Consider the following 15679-nt stretch of genomic DNA (forward strand, 5'->3'; position numbering starts at 1 on the left):
TGTCAAAGAGGAGCGATTATAAGCAATGTGACAATCAAAAGGTAACACCCAGTTGTCAATTTATTCATGAATAACTAAAAGGACTATCAGAGGTATGACAGGCCACACAGTTTTTAATGCTCCAGGATTTTTCTCTCATTGGTATAACAATGCATATCAGGGGAGGTGACAGGCCCTCTTTAGGGTGTTTAATTAACATAGTTCCAATTAATTTATTATTTTCCCATTTTTGTCAAGTAATCAAATAGTGACTTGAATTAAATGAGACAAGACAAGTTAGTTGGGAACACAAGTGTCAACCAAATAGAGCAGCCGATTTGTAAAGCGAGATCTAAAAGCCCTTCCAGCTCCAACTTCCCCTTACAGACTGATCTAAAGTCATGGCATGCTAGGTATTGGAATAGTGGGTTATACAGGAACATCTCAATAGACTTGAATAGCAGTAATAACTTATTTTTTCACCAATTTCAAAAGTGAACATTACAAGAGACATTACAAATAGAGTGAACTTTTTCAGGTGTTTATTTATGTTAAATGTTGATGATTGTGGATTACACTCAAGAAAAATCCAAAAGTCATTATCTCAGAAAATTAAAATACTATACAAGACTAACTATAAAATACATTTTGAGCAGAGAAATGTTGGCCAAATGAGAAGTATGTACAGATAAATGCCGTCGATACTTTGCTGGGGCTCCCCTTGAATCAATGAGCAACAGATGTGTAATATACACCAAACCAAAAACCAATAAAAACATTTAACCCCTTAGGGACATGGCCCTTTTTCGTTTTTGCATTTTAATTTTTCACTCCCCACCTTCAAAAATCTGTAACTTTTTTATGTCTCCATGTAAAGAGCTTTGTTTGTGCTTGTTTTCTGCGTAACAAATTGCACTTCATAGTGATGGTATTTATTATTCCATGCCGTATACTGGGAAGTGGGAAAAAAATTCAGAATGCAGTGAAAATGATGAAAAAACGCATTTGCGCCGTTTTCTTGTGGGCTTGGATTTTACAGCTTTCACTGAGCGCCTCAAATCACATGTCTATTTTATTCTTTGGTTCGGTAAGATCATGAGGACACCTAATTTGTATACGTTTTATAATGTTTTCATACATTTAAATAAATTAAAACCTTCTGTACAAAAAAAAAAAAATTCTTCATTTTGCCATGTTCTGGCACTAATAACTTATTCATACTTTAGTGCACGTGGGTGGTGTCATTTTTTGTGACTTTTGATGACGTTTTTAATGTTATCATTTTGAGGACTGTATGGGCTTTTGATCACTTTTTATAGAATTTTTTATATTTTTCAAAATGGCAAAAAAGTGGCATTTTTTACTTTGGGCGCCAATTTCCGTTACTGGGTTAAACGCCGGAAAAATTTGCTAATATATTTTGATAGATCGGACATTTTGGGACGCGATGATACCTAAAGTGTTTATGATTTTTACTGTTTATTTATATTTATATCAGTTCTAGGGAAAGGGGGGTGATTTAATTTTTTTTTTTTTTTTTTAATTATTTAAGATCCTCCAGGGTAATTTAACCCTGCAGGGTCCGATTGCTAATACTACATACTGCAATACTAGGAAGCCACTGTGAGTGGCGATACACGTGGGGCTCTCCCAGCCCCTTCCCCGTCTGTCCGGCCTGCTTGGTAATTATATTAATTATTCATTTCTCTTGACTATCTGTTACCATGTTGTATATCCATCGGTCATTTTTCATTATTTTGAAGCTGGACAGGCTTAGGGTTTGGGGCTGGGTAGGGAGGTGTTGTGTTGGTGGGCCTTATCATGTGCCCGGTCCTCCCTTGGGTTTTTGTATAGAGGATTTTTCCTTTTTAAATGTTTTTATTGGTTTTTGGTTGGGTGTATATTACACATCTGTTGCTCATATTTAGTGGAATAAAGATTATTATTTTGGTATAGCACATGGTTGTTTCATATTATTGCTTTTTTCATGTGCCCAGTTCTCTATCATTATGTGGGGTTCCTCCTCAATGATTTTGATTGCATTACTGCGGCATGGCATGAATGGATCTGCTGGTGGCGCCACTAAGGTGTTATGGAAGCTGAGATTGTGCGATAACAGCTTTCAGCTCGTCTGCATTGTCGGGTCTGGTGCAACTTATTTTCCTCTTAACATCCTATAGATTCTCTATGGGGTGAGGGTCGGGAGAGTTTGTGGGCACAGTGATACTGTGGTTAGTAAACCAGGTATGGGCCCTTCTGGCAGAGTGGATAGGTGCCAAGTCCTGCTGAAAAGTGAAAATTCCAGCTCTAAAAAGCTTGTTGGTAGATGAAAGCATGAAGTGCTCTAAAATTTCCTGGTACACAGCTGCACTGACTTTGGTCTTGATAAAACGTGGATCTATAAGGTATTTGTCAAGAGGAATATAACAGACAACAGATAGAACAATGCAAAAGAGCTGAAGGCTGCCATCTCACATCCTGAGCTTCCATAACACCAGCTGATCATCTCCATGCCACGCCACATTGATGCAGTCATTCATGTAAGAGGAGCCCTCCTGATGAAACCGCACGATGAAACATACATCAAGGTGTTCTTGGCCACGGCGGGGCTCTGTTCTTACTGACAGGATGGTGCAAGGTATACATAGGAGTCCATCATTTGTTTGATCGTTCATGTCTGTTTTGTATGGGGTTCTTCTTTCCAGCCAATGTGTGTAGTAAGAAGAAATTTGTCTCCTGAATATTATAATATATACATTATAGGTGCTGGTGTTATTCTGACATGACTTTCATTATTATATGATTCCTATGTACTTTTTCAACTAGTTATCTTTAGGTATTTTTAGCGCATTTGTAGCGCCACTTGCTAATTGTGATTTCTTTGGAGACATGTTATAACTGGTATTGTCCCCATTGATACCACCTGTCAGTTACATATCCACGCAGCGGTCGGTTAAGTATCTACCCACCATTTTTTGTCAGCTGTCTTTGGTGTTATATTGTTGACTGTCTCTCCTGATGATATGAATTCAGTATTTTGTAATTATATCTTTGTATTTATATGATGCATTAAAGTTTTGATTTTTATGTATTGCTATTGTACTCTCACCTGTTTTTGGTAGGAGAACAATGCAGAAGAGCTAAAGGCTGATATCTCACATCCTGAGCTTCCATAACACCTCAGCAGTGCCATCAGCCGATCACCTCTAGGCCACGCCACATTGATGCAGTCATAGATGCAAGAGGAGCCCCGATCAAGTAGTTAGTGCATTTACTCTACAAACTTTTCATTTGGCCAATATTTCTCTGCTCAAAATTTTTTTTGGACAGTTTTGATAATGACCTTGGGGTTTTCCTTGGCTGTAATCCATACTCATCAACATTAACCATTTCTAAATAAACACTTGAAATAGTTTGCTCTGTTTGTAATGACCCTATATAATATAGAAGCTTTACTTTTTGAATTGAATTACTGAAATAAAACTTTTTTTCTGAGATTGTAGTTTATTGCGGCTGTATAAAATGTGCAATGTGTCTAATAAAGCGATTATTATCCCATCTGCAGTAAGCTATGGACGCTTATCATGTACATAGATCATATGTGAGATTTGCTTCACAATCCTGGAGTCTTGTATGTTACACATCAGTTGTGGTTGGTATTGCAGCTCAGTTCCATTCACTTAAATGGGACCGAGTGTCATGAAAGCCATGTGACAAATGGACAAAGATTACAGGTATGTGAAGCAGGCGGGCACTCACTGCCAGTCTGATATTGATCATCTAAAAGAAAGACAATCAATATTGGATTCCAAGAGTTACTATTAACTAGGAAGTAGGGATTATATAAGCAAGTTTTCTAGGGTTAGGAAAATGAACTATGCCTTAGTGCTACATTAAATAATGCAGTTTCCGCTACATCAATGTCTGACTTTCAAGAAGCCTAGTATCGGGATGCGAGATAACAGGTGGCCTGAAAGTACAATTATCCCTGACCTATTAAATAGAAAAAAGCATGTAAGGGTGTATGGATCGGTCAATAAATGTTAGTCACTTCCTGCGCTCCTCCAGCCTGCAGCGATACATACCTGATTGTATTTGGCGTTAGCAATGTGCTTTGTTTCTAGTTTGCCATACTGAGGAGGTTTACATGAAAACTGTACAAAGGCAGATAGCTGGTCAAAAATTGCTGGATACATTATCTGCATATTTTCTGGCCCAACACAGATGGCCTAAACAGAGGGAAAGAAACAGATAAGATTTCAGGATATCACCTTGGAGCAACCTTAGTGATGCTTCTAAGAGTAAAGTGAGAGCCTCATTGACCATGACCAGAACAGTCATGTATCAAACACTCAGAAATAATTTTCTATTCTGCTTTTGCCAAACAACTAATCTAAATTCAACAATATAATCTGCAGGGTTATTAACAGGGATATATGGATTAGATAGATAAAATAGTCTTGTCCATAAAATGTAACAACATAAATATAAAAAGGAAATCCACCATCAAAATGCAACATGATAAACCAGGGACATTTACTCATGGATTGATGCAATGGGACAGTGGTAATGTTCTTATATTTGTTTTTGTTCTTCTTCCTTCGAAAATCAACTTTTAAAATTATGCTCTATTATCAGAGACCCTCTGTGCTGTAGCTTCATAGGCTGCTACCCGTCTCTCTGTCTCTCTCCCCTCAGCGCGTCTCTCTGGAAACTGTAACAGCCTGTGAATCTTCAGCATGCAAGAGCTCTGATAACAACCCATGGAGTCCTTCAGGCCCATCAGCCTAATGTTAAAAATTTATTTTAGAAGGAGGGAGGCCATGGATGAGAATATAAGAAGATTACCACAGTCACTGTGTCTGGATCTTTGAGTAAGTGCCCTTGGTTTATCATGATGGATTTTGATGGTAAATTTCCTTCGTAATCAAAGGGGAAGGTTGGGTAGAACTATAAGCAATGCCGATGCTCAAGTTCTCAGGGAGTTAAAGATAAACTACCGGTATAAATGCCAAAACGGCATAAAAACATGTTTAAAGTATAATAAAATCAAGTAATAACAAAAAATACTGCACTATCCAACTCATAACTAAATTAACATATTATTTTAGCTTACTGAGGATTGTTGGTTTCAGAACTGGATTATTGAAATGCTTCCATGGTGTCATGTAAGAAAGAAAAAGCCAAAATATGTGAAGATGAGACTGACAGTCACCTTTTGTAGGACATCCAAAGCTGTGAGCACAGATTCCTGCAGGCTTGTCAACACTGCTTCAGTATAAGAGGGGAGGATGAAAGGAGAGGCATCCGAGCTTATAGGCACTGACACAGCCCCATGTAATATAACCCCAAGCTTTTGTAGGTCATCCATGTTAAAAGCAGTTTTGATGTGCTGATAAAGAGCTGGGAAAATCTGAATTAAAGCTGTGAGGAATGGCTGACTAGGGATAAAAGTGAGTTTATCACACGTGGTTGGAGGCTTTGTACTTTCTGAACCAATCCTATACCAGGTGTTCCAGGCGGCCCACCACAAGGCTGAGTCTTCAATCTCATCTATGGCTATTGGCTGCTCAATGCTATTGTATCTGGTAAATCTCTCTCCTGCAGAGTCCGCTCTGGTCAGCGGTCTACCTGGCCCAGCAGCGGTGACTGGTCCAAGGATAGTAGGTACAGGCACTGAAATACCAGGCAGTTGCTCTGGCCTATCCATTTCTCTTGTTGGGCTAACAATCTGCAAAATTTCCTGTAAGCTTTTGAGCGCCGCTAGAGAGACTTCATTGTTCTTGCTGAGGGCTGCAGACTGAATGTGATCCAGGAGAACGTCCCAGGCTTTTGAAAAGTCACCTACATCCACATGCAATAGAAAAAAAAGGAAAGAGACTTGATCAGACACTGAAGAATACATTTTCTATAAGATATATGCCACCTTAGGACAATTAAAAGGGTTGGCCACATAAGTTTACAAAGGTCAGTACAATAGTATAATAGGGTCTCCCATATTATACTGACATATACTGGTAAACTCTGCCTTTGTTCAGAGAGGAGCAGTGAGTTCTCTGGACTTCCAGCAGGTTAGAGGGCAAAGTGTTCATTCCTGAATGCACACACAACGGTTATGATGTTCACAGGAGGGGTATGTGGATGTCCTTGGCTCCAACCAATGACATGGAAGGACATGTATTTATTAATGATATCACTGCCCCCTGTCTTTGCAAGTAGCAAGTGTCTGCAGGGGCTCATGTGATCTGCGGCTCCTCCAGGCAGAAGAGGAAAGTTTATGAGGGCAAGGGCTCATTTCCATGGCAATTCTGGGGGCAGTGATCTGATCTCATGATTTCCAACGGCGCAGTGAGCACATGGAGTATCACCGTACTGTGACCAAGTTTGGCGGCCACAATGCAAAGTATAGAAAATGTTCTATATGTTGGCAGATTTGCGGAGCAGCCACTTGTCTGCCTATGAAGTAAGGAGGGGAGAGGGGCACTACCTGATCTTCCTCCCAGTCCTGTGCTCGGGCGAGCACACAGCATTTGTGAATGTACCTCCAAGTGAAATATGGGTTAAGCATTTAAGGTCCTCAACAGAAAAAGGCGGTCTTGGTAGCCACTCTTCACCATGGAAGGTACATAACATGGGACCGCCATTGGATAACTCCAAGGGATTTTGAAAATTATTAAATTGGTTGAAAAGTTAAAGGAAATCCACCATCAAAATCAAGCATGATAAACCAAGGGTACTTACACATAGATCCAGGCAATGTGTCTGTGGTAACATGCTTATATTTGTTATCCATGGCCTCTTTCCTTCTAAATTCAATTTTTAAAATTATGCTAATGAGTCAACAGGGCTCTGGTGGTCGTTTTTAGAGCCCCTGAGTGCTGCAGATTTACAGGCTGTCACACTGCGCAGTACAGGTTTCCCCCTCTGCTGAACTTTCTTCTGGTGCTAGATTACACAGGCAGAGAGGTGGGAAAAACAGGGTCATGGTGCCTGGATCTACAAGTACTGGTTTATCATGCTTGATTTTGATGGTGGAATTTCTTTGACATAGAAATCAGATCTTACCTAATGGCTGTAAGAGGTAACGTCTAGTGTTAAATATCCGGGCCACCCCGGCTAGGGTTAATACCCAGGTTTCTGCCCACTGTTTCTCTGCTGTGTCCCTGGAGTGGTGGATGAGGATGTTGCCACCTCCGGATTCAATCTTCTCCTTGTCAGCTGTTGTTGAAGACTCTCGAACTTTATCTAAAAGTTGGAAAAGAACCTATGGAAAGAAAACAAAGAAAAAAAAATGGATAACTAGTAATGAAGGTATACATGTGTTCTCTTCACACATGTAAAAGAGAAGTATCATATATACTCGAGTATAAGCTTAGTTTTTCAGCACAAAAAAAATGTGCTGAAAAACCAAACTCGGCTTATACTCGAGTAAAAAAAATATAGGTTATAGTGGTAAAATTAGGGGTCTTGGCTTATACTCGAGTATATATGGTATATATGAATAAACAGCAACGTAACCATATAGCTCCAAACACACTAGGTATATAATATTGCGTACTAAAAACCCATAATAATACTGAGAAGCAAAATGTCTGAGAGAATCACAGGTATCGTTGGGGAGAAAAAATTATGTAAAATATAACTTTTAATAAATATACATTAAAATAAAAACTCTCCAATGTGTGCAACCGTGTGTACAGGGTCGATGGGGACGTGCCACACTGTCGCACTTATTAAATAAGTTCCAGCTCAGAGAGTATGACCCACATGTATCATTGGTAGGTATTTGTCAACTCAGTGGCCGGGAGGCAGGTACATCTATAGTATGGAAAGATGTTCCCGTTGTCTCGTACTCTATTATGAATACATTGAGGCAGTTTCGGGGGGGTAATTCCCTGAATGTAACAAGTCCTAATGTGCTACATATACTAGTGTCCTAATTTCTCATCACTCCACCTCAAAAGAGAAGCAAAATGTCTGTAATAAATAGGTAATACATAGTAGGTATAATGCAATAAAGTACATATTCGGTTACATTACAATGTAGTTGAAAATGAAGGAGGTCCTTCTTTCCCCTCTCGGGTCATTCATTTTCAACTACATGGTAATGTAACCTAATACTATAACTTTATTGCAATATGCCTACTATGTATTACCTATTTATTATAGACATTTTGCTCCTCAGTATTATTATGGTTTTTTAGTATGCAATATTATATACCTAGTGTGTTTGGAGCTATATGGTTACATTGCTGTTTTACACTTTACGAGAGGGTTTATAAATTATTGTGTCCAGTTTTTCTGGCCTTTTAGATGGTTTTAATCATTTTTTTTAATTAAATAAAATTATTTTTTTGTCCATTATACACGTCTTTTTCTTGGTTTCATACTCTAAGCATTGTTTGATATGTGGACTAAATATCAAATGTAAATAAGTCCCTATGCCTTTCTAAAAGGTAAATAACTGCTGATATTGCTAATAAGTCAATACTCAAGAGAAAAAAAAAAAATGAAGCACTGAGTGTTTTATAATGGATTAATACAAAATGGCAAAGCAATGGACTGAAAACCAATCTGGGAATGGAGCTACTTTTTAGTATTGCCTTGTCTATAGGCAGGACTTCAGTACCTTCCAAATGACAGTATGCCAGGTTTGATGCTGTAGTAACGTTCCATGCGCCCCAATTGTGGAGAACAAGGTCTGGCCCGCACTCTTTCTGACAGCAGGGCGCGTGTCAACACATAGTTCTCCCAGTTTAGCATAAAGACACAACCACAGGCAGTCAAAGGGGGGTGCGGGGTGGAAGGGACGATTCAAAGTCACTCCCTTCTCTTTTGCCTGCATCTGAAGCAATTCTTCCTCTCGGTTTAGTTCTTTTTCTATTGTTTCTCCTCGTTGAAAGAAGTAATCCGAGATATTCCACTGAAAAACAAAAGGGTAACCAGTTTTGTTTAGACCTTTTTCCCGGTAATCAGATCATAGTCATATTATATTTACATCACATGGATGAAGTATCAGCAAACATCCATGAGCAATATCTACTATTGCTCAGAAGAAGCTGCTTAAAAGCTACGCCTCTTTTAGCTACCTTGTAAGGCAGCCCCTTTACCATCTAGCATGATGTCAAGGGTGCTGTCTTTCAAGGTAAAGGTATATTCACACACGGTATGCCTGCCATGCGGGCATACCGCCATGTGCTGGAGAGGAGGAGGAGGTGGCCCCTCCTCCCTCCATAGAAAACAGCGGCACACGGCTGCACATCCGCCGAAAGATAAAGCATGCTATCGCCGTCTATGGGGATGTACATGCAGCAGCAAATTTGCGGCCGCATGTACGGCCCCGCAGACGGCAGTGTGAATGAGCCCTATCTAAAAGAGGCATGGTTTTTCCTACCCTATCCTGGAAAAGTTATTTGCAGATTTTCCCAGAATCCCCTAGTGCAGCATCAAGGGCTATAAGTCTCCACAACCTATAAGGCGGCCATAATTGGCAAAGTTTCAGTGAGAACTCTTACTTCATGACACCTCTCAGCCAAACTAGCTCCGGTTACGGCTTGTGAAATGAGAGGAGGGAAAAAGGAAAAAAAAAAATTGGTCTTGCAGGGGTTAATGGGGTAAAATATAGTGTCCGAGTCTCTTTTAGTTGGCAAGTGCTCACAGAGAGACCCAACCTTTTATTATATTCTGTAAATAGATGCAGGTCTCAGCAACTTAGTGTTTTAATGTTGATTGCAATCTAAATTTACAATGGGAATGGAAAGTATTCAGATCCGTTTACATTTTTCACTTTTTTTTTTATTACAGCCAATTGTTACGTTTATGAAACTTATTTTTTTGATTATTATTGTACACTCTGCATTCCATTTTGACAGAAAATAAACAGATATTTTTGCTAATTCATTAAACAAGAAAAACTAAAAAATGACATGGTCATAAGTATTCGGACCCTTTGCTGCGACACTCATGTTGAACTCACATGCTGTCCTTTTCCTTCTGATCCTCTTTGAGATGGTTCTACATCTTCACTGGAGTCCAGCTGTGTTTATTTAAATGGATTGGACTTGATTAGGAAAGGCACTGACCTGTCTACATAGTTCACACAGATAGTGTGTAGCAAGGAAGTTGTCCCACCCGTGAGCATTAAGGGATGATGGCTGATAAAGAGTCTGTGAACTTGAAACACATAGCCGTTTGTACATGGAATACTTTTTGTATGCAGAAAGATGTATGCAGAAGATTCATTTTAAGTGCTGGATTCCATGGATTTTTTTTCTCACAGACCTGTCTATACAAGACCTCACAGCTCACATTGCATGTCAGAGCACAAGAGAATCATGAGGTCTATGGAACTGCCGAAGGAGATCAGAGGCAGAATCATGGCAAAGCACAGATGTGGCCAAGGTTACAGGAGCACTGCAGAAATTCTTCTAAGAGCACAATGACCTCCATAATCCTTAAATGGAAGAAGTTTGGGACAACTACAACTTCCTCCACATGGTCGTGGGAGAAGGCCATTGGCGAGAGAGGTCAAGAAGAACCCCAAGATCACTGTAGCTGATCTCCAGAGATGCAGCAGGGAGATAATAGAAAAGTTCGACAAAGTCAACTATCACTGCAACCCTCCACCAACAGAAGCCTCTTCTCAGTACAAGACATAAGAAAGCTGCATACAGTTTGAAAAAAAAAAACACATGAAGTACTCACAAACTATAAGAAATAAGATTCTTTGGTCTGATGAGACAAAAGTGAACTTTTTGGCGTTAGTGGTATGTGTGGAGAAAACCGGGAACTGCTCATCACCTGCCAAATACAATCACGGCAGTGACACATGGTAGTGGCAGCATCATGCTATGGGGGTCTCAGCTGCAGGGACAGGATGAGTTGTTGCAATTGAAGGAGAGATGAATGCATACAAGTACAGAGACATCCTGGATGAAAACCTCTTACAGAGTGCTCTGGACCTCAGACTGGGCCGAAGTTTCACCTTCCAACAAGACAATGACGCACAGCTAAATTAACAAAGCAGTTTCTTCAGAGCAACTATGTGACCATTCATGACTGGCCCAGAGTCCTGACCTAAACCAAATTGAGCATCTCTGGAGAAACATGAAAATGGCCTCCGCGAACGTTCACCATCCAACCTTAGGGAACTGGAGAGGATCAGCAAGGAAGAATGACAGAGGATCCCCAAATCCAGGTGTGAAAAACTTGTTGCATCCTTCCCAAGAAGACTCATGGCTGTACAAGCTCAAAAGCTTCTTCTGCTCAATACTGAGCAAAGGGTCTGAATACTTCTAACCATGTGCTATTTCAGTTTTTCATGTTTAATAAATTAGCAAAAATATTAACATTTAGATTTTTTTTTTGTCAAATTGGGGTGCAGAGTGTATATTAAAAATATTTTAAGTAAAAAAAATAAACTTTTTGGGTCTTACCAATTGGCTACAATGAAACAGAGAACAAAAATGTTCATGAAGTTTTCAGACCCCTTTAATTTTTTTAAACGCCTGGAAGAACCATAACCCTTAAAACCTATGTGTGTAGAGGCTACTTGGTAACATTATACTTTTAAGAATTTACCTGCAATATATTAAGCAACAGTGTTTTATTACAATAAATGCACCAGACTCAAGGTGGAAGCCATGATAATAAAGTGGGTTTGTTCTTGCAGAGTCTGCAGAGTAGTTCACAAAAACATCTGAATGTTCTCTTTTCTAGGTTTGTGTTTGTGTCAATGTTTATCATTATTCTAATAAAAATTTAGGTTTTAACCCTCAGTCAATGTCATGCAATATTTGTAAACCATCAGCAGCATTTGAAGACGACTTACCAGCAAACCAATAGATGTTAAGCTAATATTCAACTCTTGATTCTGAAGGCCAAAGCTTCCAGCCACCTCTACAACTATCTGCAGGCATGTGCAAGGCATTGTGGGAAGGAAATCAGTCACAACCAACTGAAGGCACTGGAAAGCAGTCCGTATTAAAGACTCCCTAGAAAATAAATACAGGATTGTAGTAAAAAAATAATATATATATATATATTATTTTTTATATTATATATAATATTGGTTTTATCTCGCCAGGCTCACCCTTGATCATTTCTTATTGCTCCAATAACTCCCAAAACCAGTGGCCATCCAGGTCCCAGACTATCTCCTTGGTTCTGCAAAATCTGTAATACACATTCCAACTGCTTGTGGCGGATATCATGGTGATTTATGGCAGAAAGCTCCTTCAAGGGGTTCAGGAGAAGCAATTGAAGTCTCTAGGATAGAAAACTAGGCCTCAATTTCACATAAAATACAACTACATACTACAACTGGTCCCCTATTAGTTACATACATGCAGTGCAAGGCACTTCACCAAAGATGAAGGGATACCTGGTTATGAGAAAGTTCTGGCTCATGTTTAAAGGCCAGTCCAGATTTTATTAGAGATGTTAAAGCTTCTGCTCCCCATTCTCTCATTCTAGAGTTTGGATGCTGGCAAACCTGCAAAAGACCATTTCATAAAAATAAGTTTTTTAACAAATGTGAGAAACTGAATGTAAATGATGGTATATGACTAGTATATGATCAGTACTAGAGCAGCCTCTGGCATCCACATCAATTGTGAGAATGGAAAGGCAGTGGTGCTGGATTACTCTGGTGGCCTCCCATTTCCCTGGACACCCGATGTGCAGGGATATGCAGAATGGCACAATTCATGTGAATAGGCTGCAGTTTTTGCGGAAAAAGTAAAGGGGGCAGAGTCTGTGATGTGCCATTTTTATTTTCAGAAACCTACATGGCACATTCTAGCAACATGCCCCCACTATGCAAGATGAGGGTAATCCAAATGACACAAGTTCCTGCAGCTTCAAAACTTGTTGTGATCCAATACTACGATGTTTTCAACCTGCAACAGTGACTATATAAACAGAAAGATTTTCTTTTAACATTAGTTCTTGAAATTCTGGTGCTGCTGATCTGTAACTGGTTTGTGCTGATCTGGTCAATACACTGTAACACACACACATACAAACATACATATGCCGTGACCCATTTTTGTTCAGCATGCCAAGATTACTTTTGCATCGCAATAACAATCAGCCCAATTAGTATAAACATTCACATGAATGCGTGAGGAGCTGCAGCACCGTGGCTCAGCTACTACACAGTGTACAAATTGATCTGTATACTGTATGATCGGTGGGGGATGGGGGAAGTGTTAGATCACCACTAGGGATGAGAGGACCCGGTTGAGTTTGGCTGAACCAGAAACAAAAGTTTGGTTCAAACACTGGAACACACAGTTAACATTGCCAGCAATGATCGCAGCTTTGCCAGCGGCATTTAAAGAAGTAGATCACACAGAATTTAAAAATTTTTTTAAACTTCTATAAATTGAAGCATGCAACATAAAAACAGAGACAAAAATGTAGAAAATTGTGCACATTAGATGCATGCAGTGCAAACATACCTTCTGATCAGGACAAGAGCAAGTAAAAGGAAAAAGACAGAACAACAGCTCATGAAAACAGATGACAGAAAACACCACATATACAGTCCACAGTTAAAGTAGCGCAAACTAGAATCATTATGTGAAATAAAACAAACAGATTTTCTGACATTTTGAACTTAAAAAAGTGAGCTCTGTAGCTGCTCTCAGCTTCTGGGTCCTGATGATACAGGAAAATATTAAAAAAAAAAAAAACAACAACTAAAACAGTAAAAAACAAGGAGACCACGAACACAAGTTAATACAAGTGTAAATTTTGCCTAGGACTATTCGGAATTCATCATTTTCTGTTATCACATTGAGGACACAGCTTTCAGGACTAAGCATTTTTTTCCATTCTCCAATGGAATAGGTTTTTCATAATTCATTTTTTCCAAAACCTGTTTTTTTTTCAATAAAAGTAAAGGTTTGTTTTGTATGGCAAGTTTTCCAATGGCTTTATTTTATGGATTAAAATAACATATAGATAAACTGTATTGCTCTTTCCTGTGAGGACATGGAATACAGCAGCTTTTCTGCCACTTGTTTTTTAACCCCTTCCCGCCGTTTTTGCTTTTCATTTTTCACTTATTTTCTACACTTCAAAATGGTGGTATTTAATATTCCATGGCGTGTACTGGGAAGTGGGAAAAAAATTCAAAATGCAGTGAAATTGGTGAAAAAACGCATTTGCGCCATATTCTTGTGGGCTTGGATTTTACAGATTTCACTGTGTGCCCCAAATGACATGTCTACTTTATTCTTTGGGTCGGTACGATTACGGGGATACAAAATTTGTATAGGTTTTATGTTCATACATTTACAAAAATTAAAACCTCCTGTACAAAAAAATTTTTTTTGCCATCTTCTGGCGCTAATAAATTTTTTTTTACTTGTGTACAGAGCTTTGGGTGGTGTCATTTATTGCAACTTTTGATGATGTTTTCAATGTTATCATTTTTAGGACTCCATGACCATTTGATCACTTTTAATAGAATATTTTAAATTTTTTAAAATGGCAGAAAAGTGCCAGTTTCGACTTTGGGTGCTACTTTCCGTTATGGGGTTAAACGCCTTTTAAAACAGTTATTATATTTTGATAGATATGGCATTTTCAGACGCGGCGATACCTAATGTATTTAAGATTTTTACTGTTCATTTACCATATCTTTTACTGCATTTTTTGGACTATAAGACGCATTTTTTTAGCAAGAAAAAAATCTTGCTAAAAAGTGCCTGCGTCTTATAGACCGAAGGTCAGGAGGATCCATCACTGCCAGACCCTCCTGACCGCTGTAATGGAGATCAGATGATGCCCTGACCTAGCACTTCATCCGATCTCCCAGAGGGGAGCCTCTGCACTGCTCTCCCCTCTCCCCGATGTCCTACAGGACCTGCGGTGATTTCAGCATCATGTGACTGATCACATGCTGCTTACATCACCACAAGTCTAAAACTGCCATGCTGCGCTGGGACAGGGTAAGAAGAAGAGGAGGGGAGGGGGGGGGAAGGGTTCTGTATGTGTGTAGTACTTCCCAGTGTGTTCAGTAGAGCTGCTTATGTATTCATGTGTGTAGTACTTCCCAGAGTGTTCCTTGTATGTGCGTTACCGGTAAGTCTTTGCTGCAATATACAGCAAAGACTTACTGGCTATGGAGAGGGCTCAGCCAGTGAGCCCTCTCCATGCACCCGCACACGGCATGTGACGTAATACTACGTCACATGTCGGTAAGGGGTTAAACAACGGTAAGGGGTTTCTGAAGATGCTCAACTACATAATTCACATATTTGTAAGAAGGGCATGCTTTTGCCCAAAACATACATACTATTAGAATAAAGCCGTTTTATATCTTACATATGTCCACTGTGGGATTATGTACTAACAGCACCAGCGATTTGTTTCCTTCTGGTTTTATATTTTATAACATTGCTACTGTTTTGGGGCACATCTAACGATTTGATCCCTTTTTATCCAATTTTGTTACAGATGCATTAATTGTTTATTATTCTTTCTTTTTCTTTACAGATATAACATATTTACTGTTGATTTTTGGAGGTATTCTTTTATTTATTTTTATTTTATAAAACTGCATGCAAGGGCCACATGCACAAAGTTTTAGAAGAGATCCATTTAACCCCTAGTGACTTTACCCTTTGTTTTCATCAATAGGTCAGAAACACCAAGCAGATAAAATATAATAGAAAATAAACTATAAAAC

The 15679-nt window shown here is 39.1% G+C and overlaps 1 protein-coding gene across 2 annotated transcripts in view; it reads right to left on the minus strand.

The window, feature by feature from the left end:
- MON2 (MON2 homolog, regulator of endosome-to-Golgi trafficking) overlaps window positions 1-15679 on the minus strand; it is a 75893-nt gene that overhangs the window by 32166 nt on the left and 28048 nt on the right. For both annotated transcript variants that reach the window (XM_072146488.1, XM_072146487.1), the window contains exons 21-27: window positions 12362-12472; window positions 12071-12246; window positions 11810-11972; window positions 8609-8902; window positions 7045-7243; window positions 5195-5823; window positions 4065-4208 (exon numbers count right to left, since the gene is read on the minus strand). In XM_072146488.1, coding sequence (XP_072002589.1) covers window positions 4065-4208; window positions 5195-5823; window positions 7045-7243; window positions 8609-8902; window positions 11810-11972; window positions 12071-12246; window positions 12362-12472 — 1716 coding nt within the window. The remainder of the gene's footprint in view (window positions 1-4064; window positions 4209-5194; window positions 5824-7044; window positions 7244-8608; window positions 8903-11809; window positions 11973-12070; window positions 12247-12361; window positions 12473-15679) is intronic.

This window comes from Engystomops pustulosus, chromosome 4, assembly GCF_040894005.1.
Source record: "Engystomops pustulosus chromosome 4, aEngPut4.maternal, whole genome shotgun sequence".
Lineage (NCBI taxonomy): Eukaryota > Metazoa > Chordata > Amphibia > Anura > Leptodactylidae > Engystomops > Engystomops pustulosus.